Consider the following 18,464-nt stretch of genomic DNA (forward strand, 5'->3'; position numbering starts at 1 on the left):
AGGGATGGAGAGAGAAGGAAAGCAAGGTTTATTTGAAGTTAGAGAAGTCAATATTCATACAATTTATACAAATCTAAATATGTTTAAGTTCATAAATTATAGTCCACTACACCCACCCTGTGTGAAAACGTTACCTCTCTGACCTTAAACCTCTGTCCTCTAGTTTCTGATTTCTCTACCTGGATTAAAGACTCTGATCATTCACCCTATCTATTCCCCTCGTGAATTTATACACCGGTAGAAGATCATCCCTCATCCTCCCATGCTCCAAGGAATGTCTTCCTTATTAGTACGGGTGTCAGGGGTTATGGGGAGAAGGCAGGAGAATGGGGTTAGGAGGGAGAGATGGATCAGCCATGATTGAATGGCAGAGTAGACTTGATGGGCCGAATGGCCTATTTCTGCTATAACTTATGAACCTGTGAATAAAGTCCTAGCCTGCTCAACCTCCCCCTGTATCACAGGCCCTCAAGTCCTGACAACATTCTCGTAAATCTTCTCTGCTCTCTCTCTCTCTCTAATTAAATTTTAGCAGCAAGGTTGATAACTGAGTCAGAAATTAAAAATTAATGTGATGAAGAGTTTACAGTGAGTTAAAAACTATGATTTCTGTAACCCACTGTCTGTGAAAGTTTTCATATTTATTCTAACTAACTCTTTTCACCATTTTGTATTACTTTAGGTCCAACATCTATGCGTACAACAGAGTTTTTCAATATGGCACTGTGAATCGAGGTCAATACGTTGACTATGTTGATGACGACTATATTTTATTGTCACAAGCACATAGGTACAGTGAAATTCTTTGTTTTTGCATACAAAGTCCGTAAAAGAGTTGCCACTAAGTTACAAAGAGGTACTCATTCCCTCTTCGTTACAGGTCCTCATTTGTTCTCTCAGCGGCCTCCCCATGCCGGGTCACTCTCTGTCCACCTCAGTCCCCACAGTCTCCGACCTCAAGGGCCTTGACTCCGAGTACTCGCTCCACGAGCAGGCAATTCTGGATTTAGTGTTGTGTAATGAACCGGATTTGATAAGGGAACTCAAGGTAAAGGAACCATTAGGAGTTAGTTACCATAATATGATGTTTTATTCTGCAATTTGAGAGGAAGGTAAAATCAGAAGTGTCAGTTTTACAGTTGAACAAAGGGGACATAGAAACATAGAAAATAGGTGCAGGAGTAGGCCATTCGGCCCTTCGAGCCTGCACCGCCATTCAATATGATCATGGCTGATCATCCAACTCAGTATCCCATACCTGCCTTCTCTCCATACCCCCTGATCCCTTTAGCCACAAGGGCCACATCTAACTCCCTCTTAAATCTAGCCAATGAACTGGCCTCAACTACCTTCTGTGGCAGAGAATTCCACAGATTCACCACTCTCTGTGTGAAAAATGTTTTTCTCTATTCGGACTATGGAGGCATGAGGGAGGGGCTGGCCAAAGTTGACTGGAAAGGAACCCCAGCAGGGATGATGGTGGAACAACAATGGCAGGTATTTCTGGGAATAATACAAAAGGTGCAGGATCATTTCATTCCAAAGAGGAAGAAAGATTCTAAGGGGAGCAAAAGGCCACCGTGGCTGACAAGGGAAGTCAGGGACAGTATAACAATGAAAGAGAAGAAGTATAACATAGCAAAGATGAGTGGGAAGCCAGAGGATTGGGCAATGTTTAAAGATCAACAGAAGGTAATTAAAAAGGCAATGCGGGAGAAAAGATGAAGTATGAAGGTAAGCTAGCCAAGAATATAAAGGAGGATAGTAAAAGCTTTGTTAGGTATGTGAAGAGGAAAAAATTAGTTAAGACAAACGTGGGTCCCTTGAAGACAGAAACAGGTGAATTTATTATGGGGAACAAGGAAATGGCAGACGAGTTGAACAGGTACTTTGGATCTGTCTTCACTAAGGAAGACACAAACTATCTCCTAGGAGACAATGTACAAGTGGCCAGAGGGTCTGGGGTGATGGAGGAACTGAAGGAAATTCATATTAGTCAGGAAATGGTGTTGGGTAGACTGATGGGACTGAAGACTGATAAATCCCCAGGGCCTGATGGTCTGCATCCCGGGGTACTCAAGGAGGTGGCTCTAGAAATCCTGGACACATTGGTGATCATTTTCCTATGTTCTATAGATTCAGGATCAGTAAATGGGGATTGGAGGGTGGCTCGTGTTATCCCACTTTTCAAGAAAGGAGGGAGAGGGAAAGCAGGAAATTATAGACCAGTTAGCCTGACATCGGTGGTGGGGAAGATGCTGGAGTCAATAATTAAAGAAGTAATAATGGCGCATTTGGATAGCAGGATCGGTTCGAGTCAGCATGGATGTACGAAGGGGAAATCATGCTTGACTAATCTTCCGGAATTTTTTCCCTTTTCACTCTTCAAGGGTCTAACTTTGTTTCCTCTTCACATACCTAAAGAAGCTTTTCTTAGCCCTCGCTCAGAGGACGTCAGGAAAGGCTTGGGAGAACAGATATGTTTTTAGTCTAGACTCGATGGAGGGGGCAGTTTTGAGGGGGATGCTGTTCCACAGTCTAGAAGCTGCAACCGCTTGTGCCTAGACCGTGGGACATTCAGCAACCCCAAGTCGGCCGATCTGAGGGACCTGGAGGTGGTGTGGTGGGTGAGAAGACTTTTAATTTAGGTGGGTGCAAGCCCTTTGAGGGCTTTGTAGACAAAGAGGAGGATCTTGAAATGTATTTGGAACCGCACAGGGAGCCAGTGGAGAGAGGCCAGGATCGGGGTGGTGTCCCTTTTTCGGGTGCCCGTCAGGAGTCTCGCTGCAGCGTTTTGGACTAGTTGCAGGCGGGACAGGGATGTTTGGCTGATGCCAGTGTAAAGGGAGTTGCAGTAATCTAGGCGGGAGGAGATAAATGTGTGGATGATCTTTTCGGGCTCATCAAACTGGAGGAATTGTTTTATTTTAGCTATCGTCCGAAGCTGAAAGAAGCTAGCTTTTACCACGGCATTGACTTGTTTGTCAAATTTCAGTGCTGAGTCATATATCACGCCAAGGTTTTTGACCTGTTTGAGAGGATGTTTCCACTAGTGGGAGAGATAGATCAGCCATGATTAAATGGTGTAGTAGACTTGATAGGCCAACTGGCCTAATTCTGCTCCTAGAACTTGTGAACTAATGAAGATTGGCCCCGGGAAATCTCCACAGTCACCAGAAAAACAATATAGATAGCAGCAGAGTAGCATTAATCATTTGTAGTTTAGTTTAGTTTAGAGATATAGTGCAGAAACATGGCTCTTCAGGCGATCGAGTCCGCACCGACCAGCGATCCCCGCACATTAACACTAATCAGAACCAAAAGTCACAGTTTGAGAATAAGGGAAAGGCCATTTAGGACTGAGATGAGGAAAACCTTTTTCACCCAGAGAGTTGTGAATCTCTGGAATTCTCGGCAGTGGAGGCCAATTCAGTGGATGTTTCCAAGAGAGAGTTAGATTTAGTTCTTAGGGCTAACGGAATTAAGGGATATGGGGAGAAAGCAGGAACGGGGTACTGATTTTGGATGATCAGCCATGATCATATTGAATGACGGTGCTGGCTCGAAGGGCCAAATGCCCTACTCCTGCACCTATTGTCTATGTTTCTATGCTACACACACTAGAGACAATTTTACATTTATGCCAAGCCAATTAACCTATAAACCTGAATGTCTTTGGAGTGTGGGAGGAAACCGGAGCACCCAAGAAAACCCATGCAGTCACGGGGAGAACGTACAAACTCCGTACAGACAGCACCCGTAGTCGGGATCTCTGGCGCTGTAAGGCAGCAACTCTACCGCTGCACCATTGTGCCAACCAAAATTGTAATTATTTGGAGATTCTAAATGAATAAAACCGCTCTTCACTCTTTCATTATAGAAACACTACGTCTCAGGATACCCGCGTGGACCTGTCCACCATCACGGCTTCTTTCGATATGAAGATGAACAAATATCAAAAGTACCAAAGAAGCATCCTGGAAACTATCGCTTCAAAATCCCGTCAGTTTCACCAGTTACAAGTGCAACCATTTGTCTCTGCATGGGACAGACTGAGTTTCCCGATACAATGAATGGTGCCTCGTCTGCCTTTGCGTGTGGAATATTACAGCTTCTGTCAGGGAGTAGTTCAGGTTTGCTGTACAAATCTTACCAGCCGAGTGAAGAGAGAGAGAGAAAGAGAAAAAAAAAGACACAGAGTGCTGGTGTAACTCGGCAGCAACTCTGGAGAACATGGATAGGCGACTTCTTGTGTCTCAACCTCACACATATACAGGTGCGCACACGTGTGCACTCACACACACAGACACACAGAGACATGTTTGCACTCACACACAAAGCACAGATTCACACACACATACAAACACAGTCAGTCTCCACCTATCGCTCACCAGGCTTTGTCCTGCCCCTCTCTTCCAGCTTTCCCTCCCACCCACCCCCACCACAGTCAGTCTGAAGAAGGGTCCCGACCAGAAACGCCACCTATCCATGTTCTCCAGAGATGCTGCCTGACCCGCTGAGTTATTCCAGCACTCTGTGAAACGTCACCAATCCATGTTCTCCAGAGATTCTGCCTGACCCGCTGAGTTACTCCAGCACTCTGTGAAACGTCACCTATCCATGTTCTCCACAGATGCTGCCTGACCCGCTGAGTTACTCCAGTACTCTGTGAAACGTCACCTATCCATGTTCTCCACAGATGCTGCCTGACCCGCTGAGTTACTCCAGCACTCTGTGAAACGTCACCTATCCATGTTCTCCACAGATGCTGCCTGACCCGCTGAGTTACTCCAGCAATCCAGAATGTCTAAACTTACATATTTAGTTTAGTTTAGAGATAGTTTTGTTTAGTTTAGTCACGGAGAGAACATGTCCCCCTTGCCCCCCCCCCTCTCCGTTCATTAACCTTTTGCTACTCTTGGACAATGAGTTCAGTTTAGTTTATTGTCACGTGTACCGAGGTACAGTGGAAAGCTTTTGTTGCGTGCTAACCAGTCAGCGGAAATACAATACATGATTACAGTTGATCCATTTACTCTTCATACTGTACATACATGATAAGGATATAACGTTTAGTGCAAGATCAAGCCAACGAAGTCCGATCAAGGATAGTCCGATTGTCACCAATAAGGTAGATGGTAGTTCAGCACTGCTCTGGTTGTGGTAGGATGGTTCAGTTGCCTGATAACAGCTGGGAAGAAACTGTCCCTGAATCTGGAAGTGTGTGTTTTCACATTTATGTACTGTACCTCTTGCCCAATGGGAGAGGGCAGAAGAGAGGGTGACCAGGGTGAGACTGGACTGTGATTATTTAGAATCCTTGGAATTTAGAAGGATGAGCAGTGATCTTATAGAAACATATATAATTCTTAAGGGATTGGACAGGCTAGATGCAGGAAAAATGTTCCCCATGTTGGGGGCGCCCAGAACCAGGGGTCACAGTTTACAAATAAAGGGTCGGCCATTTAGGACTGAGACGAGGAAAAACTTTTTCACCCAGAGAGTTGTGAATCTGGAATTCTCTGCCACAGAAGGTAGTGGAGGCCAATTCACTGGATGTATTCAAGAGGGAGTTAGATTTAGCTCTTAGGGCTAATGGAATCAAGAGATATGGGGAGAAAGCAGAAAAGGGGGACTGATTTTACATCAGGGAGAACAAAGAAGAGAAGAGATTGAACTTTTTTTCGCCTTCCATCACAATGAGGAATGTGGAGGAGTCGCTGTTCAAGAAGGAACTGCAGATGCTGGAAAATCGAAGGTAGACAAAATTGCTGGAGAAACTCAGCGGGTGCGGCAGTATCTATGGAGCGAAGGAAATAGGCAATGAAACCCGGGTCTGAAGAAGGGTTTTGGCCCGAAAAGTCGCCTATTTCCTTCGCTCCATAGATGCTGCCACACCCGCTGAGTTTCTCCAGCAGTTTTGTCTACCTTGGAGGAGTCACTGTGGTGGCTGTTTATGTTAAAATGTATTTTGTGTGTTCTGATGCTTTTTATTGGTATGACTGCATGGCAAATGAAATTCCTCGTATGTTGCAAAACACACTTGGCTAATAAAGTATGAATATGATGATTATTATCTATGCAAGCTGTTGGAGATTCCATTAATGCTCCCTGTATCTGAGTTAAATGCTGCCAATTGTCTCATTGACGGCCAAATAAATAATGATAATTTTAACTGCTTGGAGTTATCTGTGTGGAGTTTGCTCATTCTTCCTGTGGCCATCTGGCTTTTCATGTGGGCACCATAGTGTCATAGAGTGATACAGCGTGGAAACAGGCCCTTTGGCCCAACTTGCCCACACCGTCCAATCTGCCTGCATTTGGTCCACATCCCTCCAAACCTGTATGATCCATGTACTGTACCTGTCTAACTGTTTCTTCAACGTTGGAATAGTCTTAAATGGTGCTCTGGTTTCCTCCCACATCCCAAAAACGTGCGGTTTTGGAGGTTAATCAGCCCTCTGTAAACTGCCCCAAGTGAGCGACAGAACTTTGGGGGGGGTTGATGAGAATGTGGGGAGAATAAAATGTAACTAATGTAAGATTAGTGTAACTGGATGGTTCAAGTTTGCGTTTATTGTCACTTAACCAACTAAAATACAGTGATATTTGAGTTACCATACAGCCACACTAAGTGAAAAGCACAGTCACATAAAATAAAATGTAACATAAACATCCTCCACAGTGGAATCCACATTCCTCACTGTGATGTGTTCAAGAAGGAACTGCAGATGCTGGAAGATCGAAGGTACACAAAATGCTGGAGAAACTCAGCGGGTGCAGCAGCATCTATGGAGCGAAGCAAATAGGCGACGTTTCGGGCCGAAACCCTTCCTCACTGTGATGTTCAGGCATCTTCCTCCTTTGTTCACCCGTGGTGGTCGGGGCTTGTGAACCCTCCGCACTTGCCGCTGCCGACGGTCCGACATTCAAGCTATCCCATCGGGATGATGGAAACTCCGGCGTCGGAACGGATCGGAACACTCCGCGGCATGGAGCTCCCGAGTCGGCCGCTTCTAACCGGAGACTGCGGGTTTCACGGTGTTAAAGTCCACAGACCCCGCGGTCGGAGCTCCGCTGGCGACCCTCGGCAAAGGATCGCAGCTCCCGTTGTTAAAATCCGCGCCGCACCCGCTGCTTGAAGCTCCGGGCCGGTCTCCAGGAAAGGCCGCACCACTCCACGTTGTAGGTCGAAAGGGAGGGGGGAGGGGGGGTACGGAGATGCGACACAGTGAAAGATCATCATTCTGTGTGTTTCAATGAGGTCCCCCCTCATTCTTCTAAACTCCAGTGAGTACAGGCCCAGCGCCAACAAACGCTCATCATAGCTTAACCTACTCATTCCTTGGATCATTCTTGTAAACCTCTGGACCCTCTCCAGAGCCAGCACAGATTTGGTGTCCAAAATTGCTCACAATATTCCAAATGTGGCCTGACCAGCACCTTTCAGAGCCTCAGCATTACACCCCTGTTTTTGTAACAAGCCCTCTTGAAATAAATGCTAGTATTAGCACTTTCTTTACTAATGATTCAACTTGCAGATTAACATGTTGGGAATCCTGCACCAGCACTCCCAAGCCCCTTTGCACCTCCGATTTCTGAATTCTCATCACATTTAGAAAATAGTCCACACCTTTATTCCTAGAAACATAGAAACATAGAAATTAGGTGCAGGAGTAGGCCATTCGGCCCTTCGAGCCTGCACCGCCATTCAATATGATCATGGCTGATCATCCAACTCAGTATCCCGTACCTGCCTTCTCTCCATACCCTCTGATCCCCTTAGCCACAAGGGCCACATCTAACTCCCTCTTAAATATAGCTAATGAACTGGCCTCGACTACCCTCTGTGGCAGGGAGTTCCAGAGATTCCTACTACCAACATGCATGACTCCACACTTTGTTACACTATATTCCATCTGACACTTCTCTGCCCAACCTGTCCAAGTCGTTCTGTAGAATCCCTGCTTTCTCTACACTACCCGCCCCTCCACCTATTTTCATATCATCTGCAAACTTGGCCACAAAGCCTTCAATCCCCTCGTCCAAATGATTAATATACAACGTGAGGAGTAGCGGCCATGACACCGAGCCCTGCGGAACTCCGCTAGTCACTGGCAGCCAACCAGTAAAAGCCCCCTTTATTGCCACTCTTTGTCTTTTGCCATCCAGCCAACCTGCTACCCATGCTAGTATCTGTCTTTTGATCAAATCTGCTTAACCTTACCCGCTGGTCTATAAGTTGAGACTAAAACTCATCTGTACTCCCAAGCCTTTCTTGACGTCCTCTGAGCGAGGGCTATTTGTATGTAGTGATGTTTGTATTTAATCTATGAACCACTGTTGTTTGTTATACTATTCTTATACCAATGTAAAGCACTTTGGCCAATGAGGGTTGTTTTTTAAATGTGCTATATAAATAAAAGTGACTTGACTTGATACCGTGGGCTCTCATCTTCCTTAGCAGCCTCACGTGTGGCACCTTATCAAAGTATATATATATATATTACACATCTATACACACACACACACACCTCCTCTGACTCATTGCTGGTCTATGACCCCACAGATGAGCACCAAGCCATCATTTCTGAACCAACGCCTGAAGAAGGGTTTCGGCCCGAAACGTCGCCTATTTCCTTCGCTCCATAGATGCTGCTGCACCCGCTGAGTTCCTCCAGCAATTTTGTGTACCATCATTTCACACCGCCAGGCTCGCTGAGTTACTCCAGCATTTTGTGTCTATCTTCGGTGTAAACCAACATCTGCAGTTCCTTCCTACACACACACATATATTTACATACAAACACACACACACACAAACGTCATCTCCAGAGATGCTGCCTGTCCCGCTGAGTTATTTCAGCATTTTGTGTCTACCTTCAATTTAAACCTGCATCTGCAGTTCCTTCGTACACATATATCTCTCAGTTATGATATATTATTTTTTTTTATTTCTCTCGGACACCTCCTCCTACTTATCCTTGATCCCACAGATGAGCAACAGGCCTTAATTTTTCAAAGAAGGGTCTTGACCCCATTTCTTCTCTCCAGAGATGCTGCCTGTCCCTGCTGAGTTACTCCAGCATTTTGTGTCTATCTTGGGTGTAAACCAGCATCTGCAGCTCCTACACATATATTTGTGTGTGTATTTATACATTGTACAACATTGTACTATATATACTAAGGTAGACACAAAAAGCTGGAGTAACTCAGCAGGTCAGGCAGCATCTCTGGAGAAAAGGATTGGGTGACGTTTTGGGTCGAGAGACATCTTCAGACTGATAAAAACAGTACTATAGTATATATATAGTACTTTTTCTCGTTTATTATATTGTTTACAGAGTACTATGTTCACATATTATGTTGTGCTGCTGCAAGTAAAGGTTTCATTGTTCTGTCTGGCTGGGACATTTGACAATAAAACACTCGACTTGAGGTTCCTCTGAGGTTAATGGCTGGGAGCTGCAGCGCCGCCACTCGACGGCAGGGGGCAGGAGACTGCGCTGCAGCCGCTCGCCGGCAGGGGGGGAGAGTGAGGCGCTGTCTCTCAGCACTGAGCTGGGGGAGGGAGGGGTGAAAGTTAGCAAAGTCTTTCCTAATAACCCCCAGAGACCCGTAAATAATCCCGCTCCGGCATCAGGGATAATATCTATTGCTTATCATCCCTGCAGAAACACAACTGCACCTCACAGAGTCAATTAAGCGGCAATTAAGTGGGGGGATCCCCCTCTGCTCTCCCCCCCCCCCTTGTGTGGGACACGTGGAATGCTCCAGGGCAGGGTGGAAGCGACCATTCGGTAAACTCTGCGAGGGGGGGAAGACATGTTTGTTTGCGATTGTATTTCTCATCAAAATGCAGCTTTTACATTCAGATGTGCAGCGGTGAAGCTGCAGATGTGCCTATTGTTAGAGTGTGCGGTGGGCAGGAGGTGTCCTGGTGTTGTGCAGTGGGTATTTGTGTTTGTCTATTGTTATTTACCCCCCACCCTCTCTCTCTGCCTCCTCCCCCCCCCCCCCCCCCATGCTGGAGAGTGGGGTTGTTGTGGAACGCGGAGTAGCGGAGAGGAGGCCGCTCGCTCGCTACTGGATACAGTGTATCCAGTGGAACCCCGATACCGTGTAACGGGGATACAGTGTATCCAGTGGAACCCCGATACAGTGGAACGGGGATACAGTGTATCCAGTGGAACCCCGATACAGTGGAACGGGGATACAGTGTATCCAGTGTAACCCCGATACAGTGGAACCGGGATACAGTGTATCCAGTGGAACCCCGATACCGTGTAACGGGGATACAGTGTAACGGGGATACAGTGGAACCAGGGTACGGTGTAACAGGGGTACGGTGTATCGAGGGCAGTGTAACCAGAGGGATACATAACAGTGTAAGCAGGGGGACAGGCGGTACAGTGTGGGCACTGGATGCAGTGAGACCGTGTAAGCAGGGGGGGCTACAGTGTAACAGAGGACAGTGTGACCAGGGATACAGTGTAAACTGGGGGTGGGGGGATACAGTGCAGCAGGAGGGATACAGCCAGAGCAACTAATTGGATACAGTGTGGAGAGGGGTAAGTGGGAGCCAGAGAGGATAAATGCAGTGAGATCACAGCAGAGGAGTTGGAGCGAGAGAGGGGGATAACAAGCAGAGGGGAGACGGCGTATGATCGGGTACAGTGGGATCAGGAGCTGTGTGTGAGCACCCACCGTGATTGTGGAGAAGGAGTTCTACTGGGTCCCAGCGGGGGAAAGGTGCCCAGTGTGGCCCGAGCTGGCTCAGCAGGGTAAGTAGAATTGTATGAGCCCCCCCTCCCTGCCTCCTTCCCTTCCCACCTGCCCCCCCCCCCACCTCCATCTACTTGCCTCCCTCTCCCCGTCTCCCTCCCCCCCCCCCACCCTCTCCCTTCCCTCTCTCCTCTCTCCCACCCTTTCCCTCCTCTCCCACCTTTTCACCCCTCTCTCACTCCCTCCCCTCTCCCTACCTACCTGCCTCCCTCCCTGGAGTATTGGAATGGTCAAAGGAGGTTAGAGACCAGTACTATCACAGCATTTACAAAACCGGAGCACCCGGAGGAAACCCACGCGGTCACAGGAAGAACGTGCAAACTCTGCCCACAGACAGCACCCGAGGTCGGGATCGAACCCGAGTCCCTGGCGTTGTGAGGCAGCGTGTCAGTGTGTTGGCTTGGTGAATGCCTGGAATTCTCTACCCTGGAGGGAGGTGAAGGCTGGATCAGTGGAGTATTTGAAAAATATATAGATAATTGTATGAAAGGCCTGGATAGAGTGGATGTGGAGAGGATGCTTCCACTAGTGGGAGAGCCTAGGACTAGAGGTCACAGCCTCAGAATGAAAGGACGTTCCTTTAGGAAGGAGTATTTGAAGAAGACATAGATAATTGTTTGAGAGATCGGGGAAGTTGAGAGAATGATCTGCTCACCTCAATGATCATGGTTTAACATGAAGATCGACACAAAATACTGCAGGGGGGCAGCACGGTGGCGCAGCGGTAGAGTTGCTGCCTCACAGCGCCAGAGACCCGGGTTCGATCCTGACAATGGGCGCTGTCTGTACTGAGTTTGTGCGTTCTCCCCGTGACCTACATGGATTTTCTCCAAGATCTGTGGTTTCTTCCCACACTCAGATGTCAAACAGGTTTGTAGGCTAAATGGCTTGGTATAAATGTAAATTGTCCCCAGTGTGTGTGTGTGTGTAGGGTTAGTGTTAGTGTGTGTGTAGGGTTAGTGTTAGTGTGCGGGGATCGCTGGTCATCAGTGGAAGGATTGTTTTCATATTTGAGTTGTACAACTTCTTCACAGACAGCCCACCCCGACTGGGGAATTTTCATTGTCTCAGTGGTTTGTTGAGCTGCCTATAATTTTGTTCAAAGGTGTAATCTTTAAATGAATGTTTTAATTATATCTGGCGCGCCTTCGATTTTGTGGTTTGTTCATGTTAGACGTGGGTTAAAGTTTGAAACAAAAACATAGACACCAAAATCTAGGCTAGGTCTTGTGTCTCGGGCGGGGGGGGGGTGGGGGGGGTGGGAACGGGGGTAGTGAGGCAGAGTTGGGGGTTACTTTAGTTCATGCAGGAAAAATGTTCCCATGTTGGGGGAGTCCAGAACCAGGGGTCACAGTTTAAGAATAAGGGTTCGGCCATTTTGGACTAAGGTGAGGAAAAACTTTTTCACCCAGAGAGTTGTGAATCTGTGGAATTCTCTGCCACAGAAGGCAGTGGAGACCAAGTCACTGGATGTTTTCAAGAGAGAGTTAGATAGAGCTCTTAAAGATGGCGGAGTCAGGGTATATGGGGAGAAGGCAGGAACGGGGTACTGATTGTGGATGATCAGCCATGATCACATTGAATGGCGGTGCTGGCTCGAAGGGCCGAATGGCCTACTCCTGCACCCATTTTCCATGACATAATTTTCTTTAAAGATACAGCATGGACACAGGTCCTTTGGCTCACTGAGTCAGTGGACATTTTTAAGGCAGAAATTCATAGATTCTTGACTAGTACGGGTGTCAGGGGTTATGGGGAGAAGGCAGGAGAATGGGGTTAGGAGGGAGAGATTGAATGGCAGAGTAGACTCAATGGGCCGAATGGCCTAATTCTGCTCCTATCACTTATGAACTATTTTTATGTGTGTGTACTGCATTTAAGCTGCAACAAGAATGTCATTGTTCCGTGTACCAAGGGTTCATATTGAATGTATAGGAATGACCGGCAGATGCTTGTTTACACCAAAGACAGGCACAAAATGCTGGAGTAACTCAGCGGGTCAGGCAGCATCTCTGGAGAAAAGGAATGAGTGACGATTTGGGTTGAGACCCTTCTTCAGTCTGAGAGTCGGGGGAGAGGGAAACGAGGGATATGGAAGTGTAAGGTGTGAAAACGAGAGTGACGAAGATCAAGGAATATGTAGAACAGATTATGTGTTTAAGAAGGAACTGCAGATGCTGGAAAATCAAAGGTACACAAAAGTGCTGGAGAAACTCAGCAGGTGCAGCAGCATCTATGGAGCGAAGGAGATAGGCAACGTTTCGGGCCGAAACCCTTCTTCAGACTGCAGATGCTTGTTTAAGACCAAGCGTAGGTTGGGCGTTCGTTTCAGTCCGCAATAACCTACCTGAACTCCCGGTGGCTCAGCACTTCAACTCCCCCTCCCATTCTCAATCCGACCTCTCTGTCCTGGATCTCCTCCATTGCCAGAGTGAGCAACAGCGGAAATTGGAGGAACAGCACCTCATATTCCGTCTGGGGACCTTGCGTCCGTATGGCATTAACATTGAATTCTCCCAATTTTGCTAGCCCTTGCTGTCTCCTCCCCTTCCTTAACCCTCTAGCTGTCTCCTCCCACCCTCCCATCCGCCCGCCCTCGGGCTCCTCCTCCTCCTCCCCTTTTCCTTCTTTCTTCCCCCCCCCCCCCCCCCATCAGTCTGAAGAAGGGTTTCGGCCCGAAACGTCGCCTATTTCCTTCGCTCCATAGATGCTGCTGCACCCGCTGAGTTTCCCCAGCAATTTTGTGTACCTTGTTTAAGAGATCATTGTTTATAGAAGAGATCATTGTTTGCTCGGGGAAGGTGACAATGAGTCATGTCAAGAGTGTTTTATTGTCATAGATCCCAGATGGGACAATGAAATTCTTACTTGCTGCAGCACAACTGAATATGTAAACTTTGTACATAACGGGAAACAAAAAGTTCAATAAATAACAAATATAGTGAAATAATAATATAGTCTGTTGCAGTTCAGAGCTTATTCACTGTGTTTAATAGCCTGATGGCTGTGGGGAAGCAGCTGTTCCTAAGCCTGGACGCTACAGTTTTCAGGCTCCTGTACCTCCTTCCCGATGGCAGTGGTGAGATGAGTGTGTGGCCAGGATGGTGCGGGTCTCTGATGATGTTGGCTGCCTTTTTGAGGCAGTGACCACGATAGATCCCTTCGATGGTGGGGAGGTCAAGCCGGTGGTGGGCTGGGCAGTGGTCACAACTTTTTGTAGTCTTTACCACCCCCTGGGTGGTTCAAGTTGCTGGAATGAGGCATAAAAAGTAAAATTTAACTTATAGTCGGAGAACTAAGATGGGGGAGTGATGGAGAGAGAGGGAAAGCAAGGTTTACCTGAAGTTAGAGAAGTCTGGTTTTGGAACATACGACAATTATATACTCATGACTCTTAATCAGTGTAAACATTTGATTTGGTTACAAGTGTCGTCTGTGTGTACAAATTGGGTGTGTATCGCACACTTGGGTGTGAATTGTGAGGTTTACATTACAGCTTCTTCCCTACTGCCAATAGCCTATTACCACTACCACCTCCAAATAGGCTCTGAATTACTTGGACTTGGGGGCATTTATTGTGTCGGTAGGAACTGCAGATGCTGGTTTAAACCGAAGATAGACACAAAATGCTGAAATAACTCGGTGGGTCAGACAGCATCTCTGGAGAAAAGGAATAGGTGACGTTTCGGGTCGAGACCCTTCTTCATTTATTTTGGACTTTGCACTATTATTGTCTGTTTATTTAGAGTTTTACTTCCGACTTTAGAGACACAGTGCGGAAACAGGCCCTTCGGCCCACTAAGTCCGCGCAGACCATCGATCACCCCATACACTAACACTGTCGTACACACACTAGAGACAATTTATACATACATCAAGCCAATTAACAAACCTGTACGCCTTTGGAGTGTGGGAGGAAACCGGAGCACCTGGAGAAAACCCACGGGGTCACAGGGAGAGCGTACAAACTCCGTACAGACAGCACCCGTAGTCAGGATCGAACCCGTGTCTCTGGCGCTGTGAGGCAGCAACTCTACCGCTGCGCCACCGTGTCCGTTAGTTTCATACTGAACTGTTTTGTTGTTTATTATGGGTTTTAGAGAGTACTATGCTTGCATTCCTTCTCTCCAGAGAAGCTGCCTGTCCTGCTGAGTTACTCTAGCACTTTGTGAATATCTTCGATTTAAACCAGCATGTGCAGTTCTTTCCTACACGCACTATGCTTCCATATCTGTTGTGCTGTTGCAAGTAAGAATTTCATTGTTGCATTGCAGAACATGTGACAATTGAAATACTTGTGACACTTGGCTCAGTACTGTGAATGGTATCAGATAGTGCAAGACCAAATATGTAAGAAGGAACTACAGATGTCGGTTTACACCAAAGATAGACACAAAATGATGGAGTAACTCAGCGGGTCAGACAGCATCTCTGGAGAAAAGGCATGATATGGATAGGACAGGTCTGGAGGGTTAAGGACCAAGTGCCGTACAGACAGCACCCGTAGTCGGATCGAACCCGTGTCTCCGGCGTTGTGAGGCAGCAACTCTACCGCTGTGCCACCCATAACTTGTTTTCACCAAGCCCACAACTAACAATAGCCTCTTTTTCCTTTATCATCAGATCTCTTAAAGATAGCAGAGTCAGGGGATATGGGGAGAAGGCAGGAACGGGGTACTGATTGTGGGTGATCAGCCATGATCACATTGAATGGCGGTGCTGGCTCGAAGGGCCGAATGGCCTACTCCTGCACCTGTTGTCTATTGTCTATCATTGTGTAGCAGGGAACTGCAGGTGCCGGTTTAAACCGAAGATAGACACAAAAAACTGGAGTAGCTCAGCGGGTCAGGCAGCATCTCTGAAGAAAAGGAAGAGGTGATGTTTTGGGTCGAGACCCGTCTACACACCATGCATTAGAGTTACAGTTGGGGTCTGAAGAAGGGTCTCGACCCGAAACGTCACCTATTCCTTTTCTCCAGAGATGTTGCCTGTCCCGCTGAGTTACTCCAGCATTTTGTATCTTTCTTCCTTGATCATAATTACTTTTTAGCATCTCTTCCATTAATTTATTCTATATCTTTCCACATCACCGTCTATATCGCTCGTTTTCCTCTCCCCTGACTCTCAGTCTGAAGAAGGGTCCCGACCTGAAACGTCGCCCATTCCTTCCCTCCAGAGATGATGCCTGACCCGCTGAGTTACAAATATCATCTGCCCATTTCCACCCACGTGTGGATAGGAAAGGTTTAGAGAGTCATGGGCTGAACATGGGCAAATGGGACTCGTCCAGATGGGGCATCTAGGGAGAAATGGGCTGAAGGGCCTATTTCCCTGCTGTATGCCTATGAGATGCTGCCTTAAGGGCCTGTCCCACGAGCATGCGGCAAGCGCGACCAAACCGGAGGCGGGGGCCGCGCGGAGGTAAAGTGATCCCGTACATGTCGACGTGAAGTCCGCGGGAAGTTCGCGCTAGGCGTACGCCCGTCAAGACGCTGCGTACGGCCTCAATGTGGCTGCGGGCCGGCAGGCCGTTGCCGCGCGGAATTTTTGAACACGGTCAGTTTTTCGGAGCCCGGTCCAGCTCCGCACAACTCCATACGGCTCCGGCGATCGAAGTGGGACCGGCCACGCGAGGCCGTACGCCTCAAGCGACCACGTTAGGTCGCGCTTGCCGCATGCAGTCACATGCTCGTGGGACAGGCCCTTTACCCTCTCGGTTCCACATGCAGCTTGCCTTTCATTTAATTACACAGATATTCTCTGCGATCGTTGATGCAATTAGCTGACTTCAACATCCCAGTGTTAGATTCTACACAGTTACACGTAAGAACGATACATAGGACACTGCTCTGCCCTTGACTGCTGTTATTTAATCTCCATTGCCCGATCCCTATCACAAACTGTTGTCTTCTGTTGCACACTGTGTTCTGAGCTCCAGCAACACCGTGTGAAATGGTGGCGCGGCGGGTAGTGTTGCTGCCTTACAGCGCTTGCAGCGCCAGAGACCCGGGTTCCATCCCGACTACTATTCTTTCACTATTCTGTACGTTTCCGTGAGGCTCCCCTTCTCTCCATACCCCCTGATCCCTTTAGCCACAAGGGCCACATCTAACTCCCTCTTAAATATAGCCAATGAACTGGCCTCAACTACCTTCTGTGGCAGAGAATTCCACAGATTCACCACTCTCTGTGTGAAAAATGTTTTTCTCATCTCGGTCCTAAAAGATTTCCCCTTTATCCTTAAACTGTGACCCCTTGTTCTGGACTTCCCCAACATCGGGAACAATCTTCCTGCATCTAGCCTGTCCAACCCCTTAAGAATTTTGTAAGTTTCTATAAGATCCCCCCTCAATCTTCTAAATTCTAGCGAGTACAAGCCGAGTCTATCCAGTCTTTCTTCATATGAAAGTCCTGACATCCCAGGAATCAGTCTGGTGAACCTTCTCTGTACTCCCTAATGGCAAGAATGTCTTTCTTCAGATTAGGAGACCAAAACTGTACGCAATACTCCTGGTGTGATCTCACCAAGACCCTGTACAACTGCAGTAGAACCTCCCTGCTCCTATACTCAAATCCTTCTGCTATGAATGCTAACATACCATTTGCTTTCATAACTGCCTGCTGCAGGTATCAGGCAACTGAACCATCTACTTACCAACTAGAAAGTGATCATCACCCTCCCCCCCCCCCCCCCCCCCCCCCCACCATCTCTCTGAGGAAGGGTCTCGACCCGAAACGTCACCTATTCCTTTTCTCCAGAAATGCTGCCTGGCCTGCTGAGTTACTCCAGCATTTTATGCCTATCTTCGGTTTAAACCAGCATCTGCAGTCCCCCCCGTCCCACCCCCCCCAAGCCATTACCTCATTGGCGATACACAAAAATGCTGGAGAAACTCAGAGGGTGCAGCAGCATCTATGGAGCGAAGGAAATAGGCAACGTTGCCTATTTCCTTCAGGGTTTTGGCCCGAAACATTGCCTATTTCCTTCGCTCCATAGATGCTGCTGCACCCGCTGAGTTTCTCCAGCATTTTTGTGTACCTTCGATTTTCCAGCATCTGCTGTTCCTTCTTAAATACCTCATCGGAGACCCTTGAGCTCTCTTTAATCTGACTTTACTGGACTTTATCTTGCACCAAACATTATTCCCTTTATCCTGTATCTGTACACTGTGGACGGCTCGATTGTAATCATGTTTAGTCCCTGGGGAGGATCGCTGGTCGGTGCGGACTCGGTGGGCCGAAGGGCCTGTTTCCGCGCTGTATCTCTAAACTAAACTTTTTTAAAAAGATAATGAAACTCTGTGTACATAAGCCAGCACAGCACCACTGATTTCGTTCGGTAGCTGTGCTTTGGAAGGGAGACCAGGCCAGAGGTTTTGTTCACAAGCCTCCCCTGGCAGTGTGCCAAGGCTTTGAGTGCTGGAGCTACTCTGTATTATTCAGAGAACAAAGACCCACTGCGTGTGCGCCAAGCTGAGTTGAAAAAAAAAACCTTCAGTGAATGCAACATTCAGTCCACTAATGAACCCGTAGAAACTAATTGTTCTCTGCTGCCAGCGACTCTGTGTTTTACAGCTGGCCTACAAAGTCGCTGGCTTGTAGCTTTGCAGTTAACGAACTAGGACATCTTATCACAGCATGACGGGTGAGGATTACAGAAGGCCGGGATTATAAATGCA

The 18,464-nt window shown here is 47.5% G+C and overlaps 2 protein-coding genes across 7 annotated transcripts in view; both read left to right on the top strand.

Moving 5' to 3' along the window:
• Positions 1–4,171, top strand: part of LOC116980285 (E3 ubiquitin/ISG15 ligase TRIM25-like) — a 58,218-nt gene extending 54,047 nt beyond the window's left edge. For 2 of the 3 annotated variants that reach the window (XM_033032357.1, XM_033032356.1), the window contains exons 5-6: positions 683–790; positions 3,881–4,171. In XM_033032357.1, the coding sequence (XP_032888248.1) occupies positions 683–790; positions 3,881–4,073 (301 nt within the window). In that variant the 3' untranslated portion in view covers positions 4,074–4,171. The remainder of the gene's footprint in view (positions 1–682; positions 791–3,880) is intronic. The other variant, XM_033032358.1, reaches the window with a different exon arrangement.
• A 5,865-nt stretch (positions 4,172–10,036) lies between these two features.
• The window catches only part of c14h21orf91 (chromosome 14 C21orf91 homolog), a 38,500-nt gene continuing 30,072 nt past the window's right edge, over positions 10,037–18,464 (top strand). The window contains exon 1 of one of the 4 annotated variants that reach the window (XM_033032363.1): positions 10,037–10,343. The gene's annotated coding sequence lies outside the window, so the exon portion shown is untranslated. Of the gene's footprint in view, positions 10,344–10,366; positions 10,785–18,464 lie in introns of those variants that run through there. The other 3 variants (XM_033032362.1, XM_033032365.1, XM_033032364.1) reach the window with 3 other exon arrangements.

Source organism: Amblyraja radiata, chromosome 14, assembly GCF_010909765.2.
Source record: "Amblyraja radiata isolate CabotCenter1 chromosome 14, sAmbRad1.1.pri, whole genome shotgun sequence".
Taxonomy (NCBI): Eukaryota; Metazoa; Chordata; class Chondrichthyes; order Rajiformes; family Rajidae; genus Amblyraja; species Amblyraja radiata.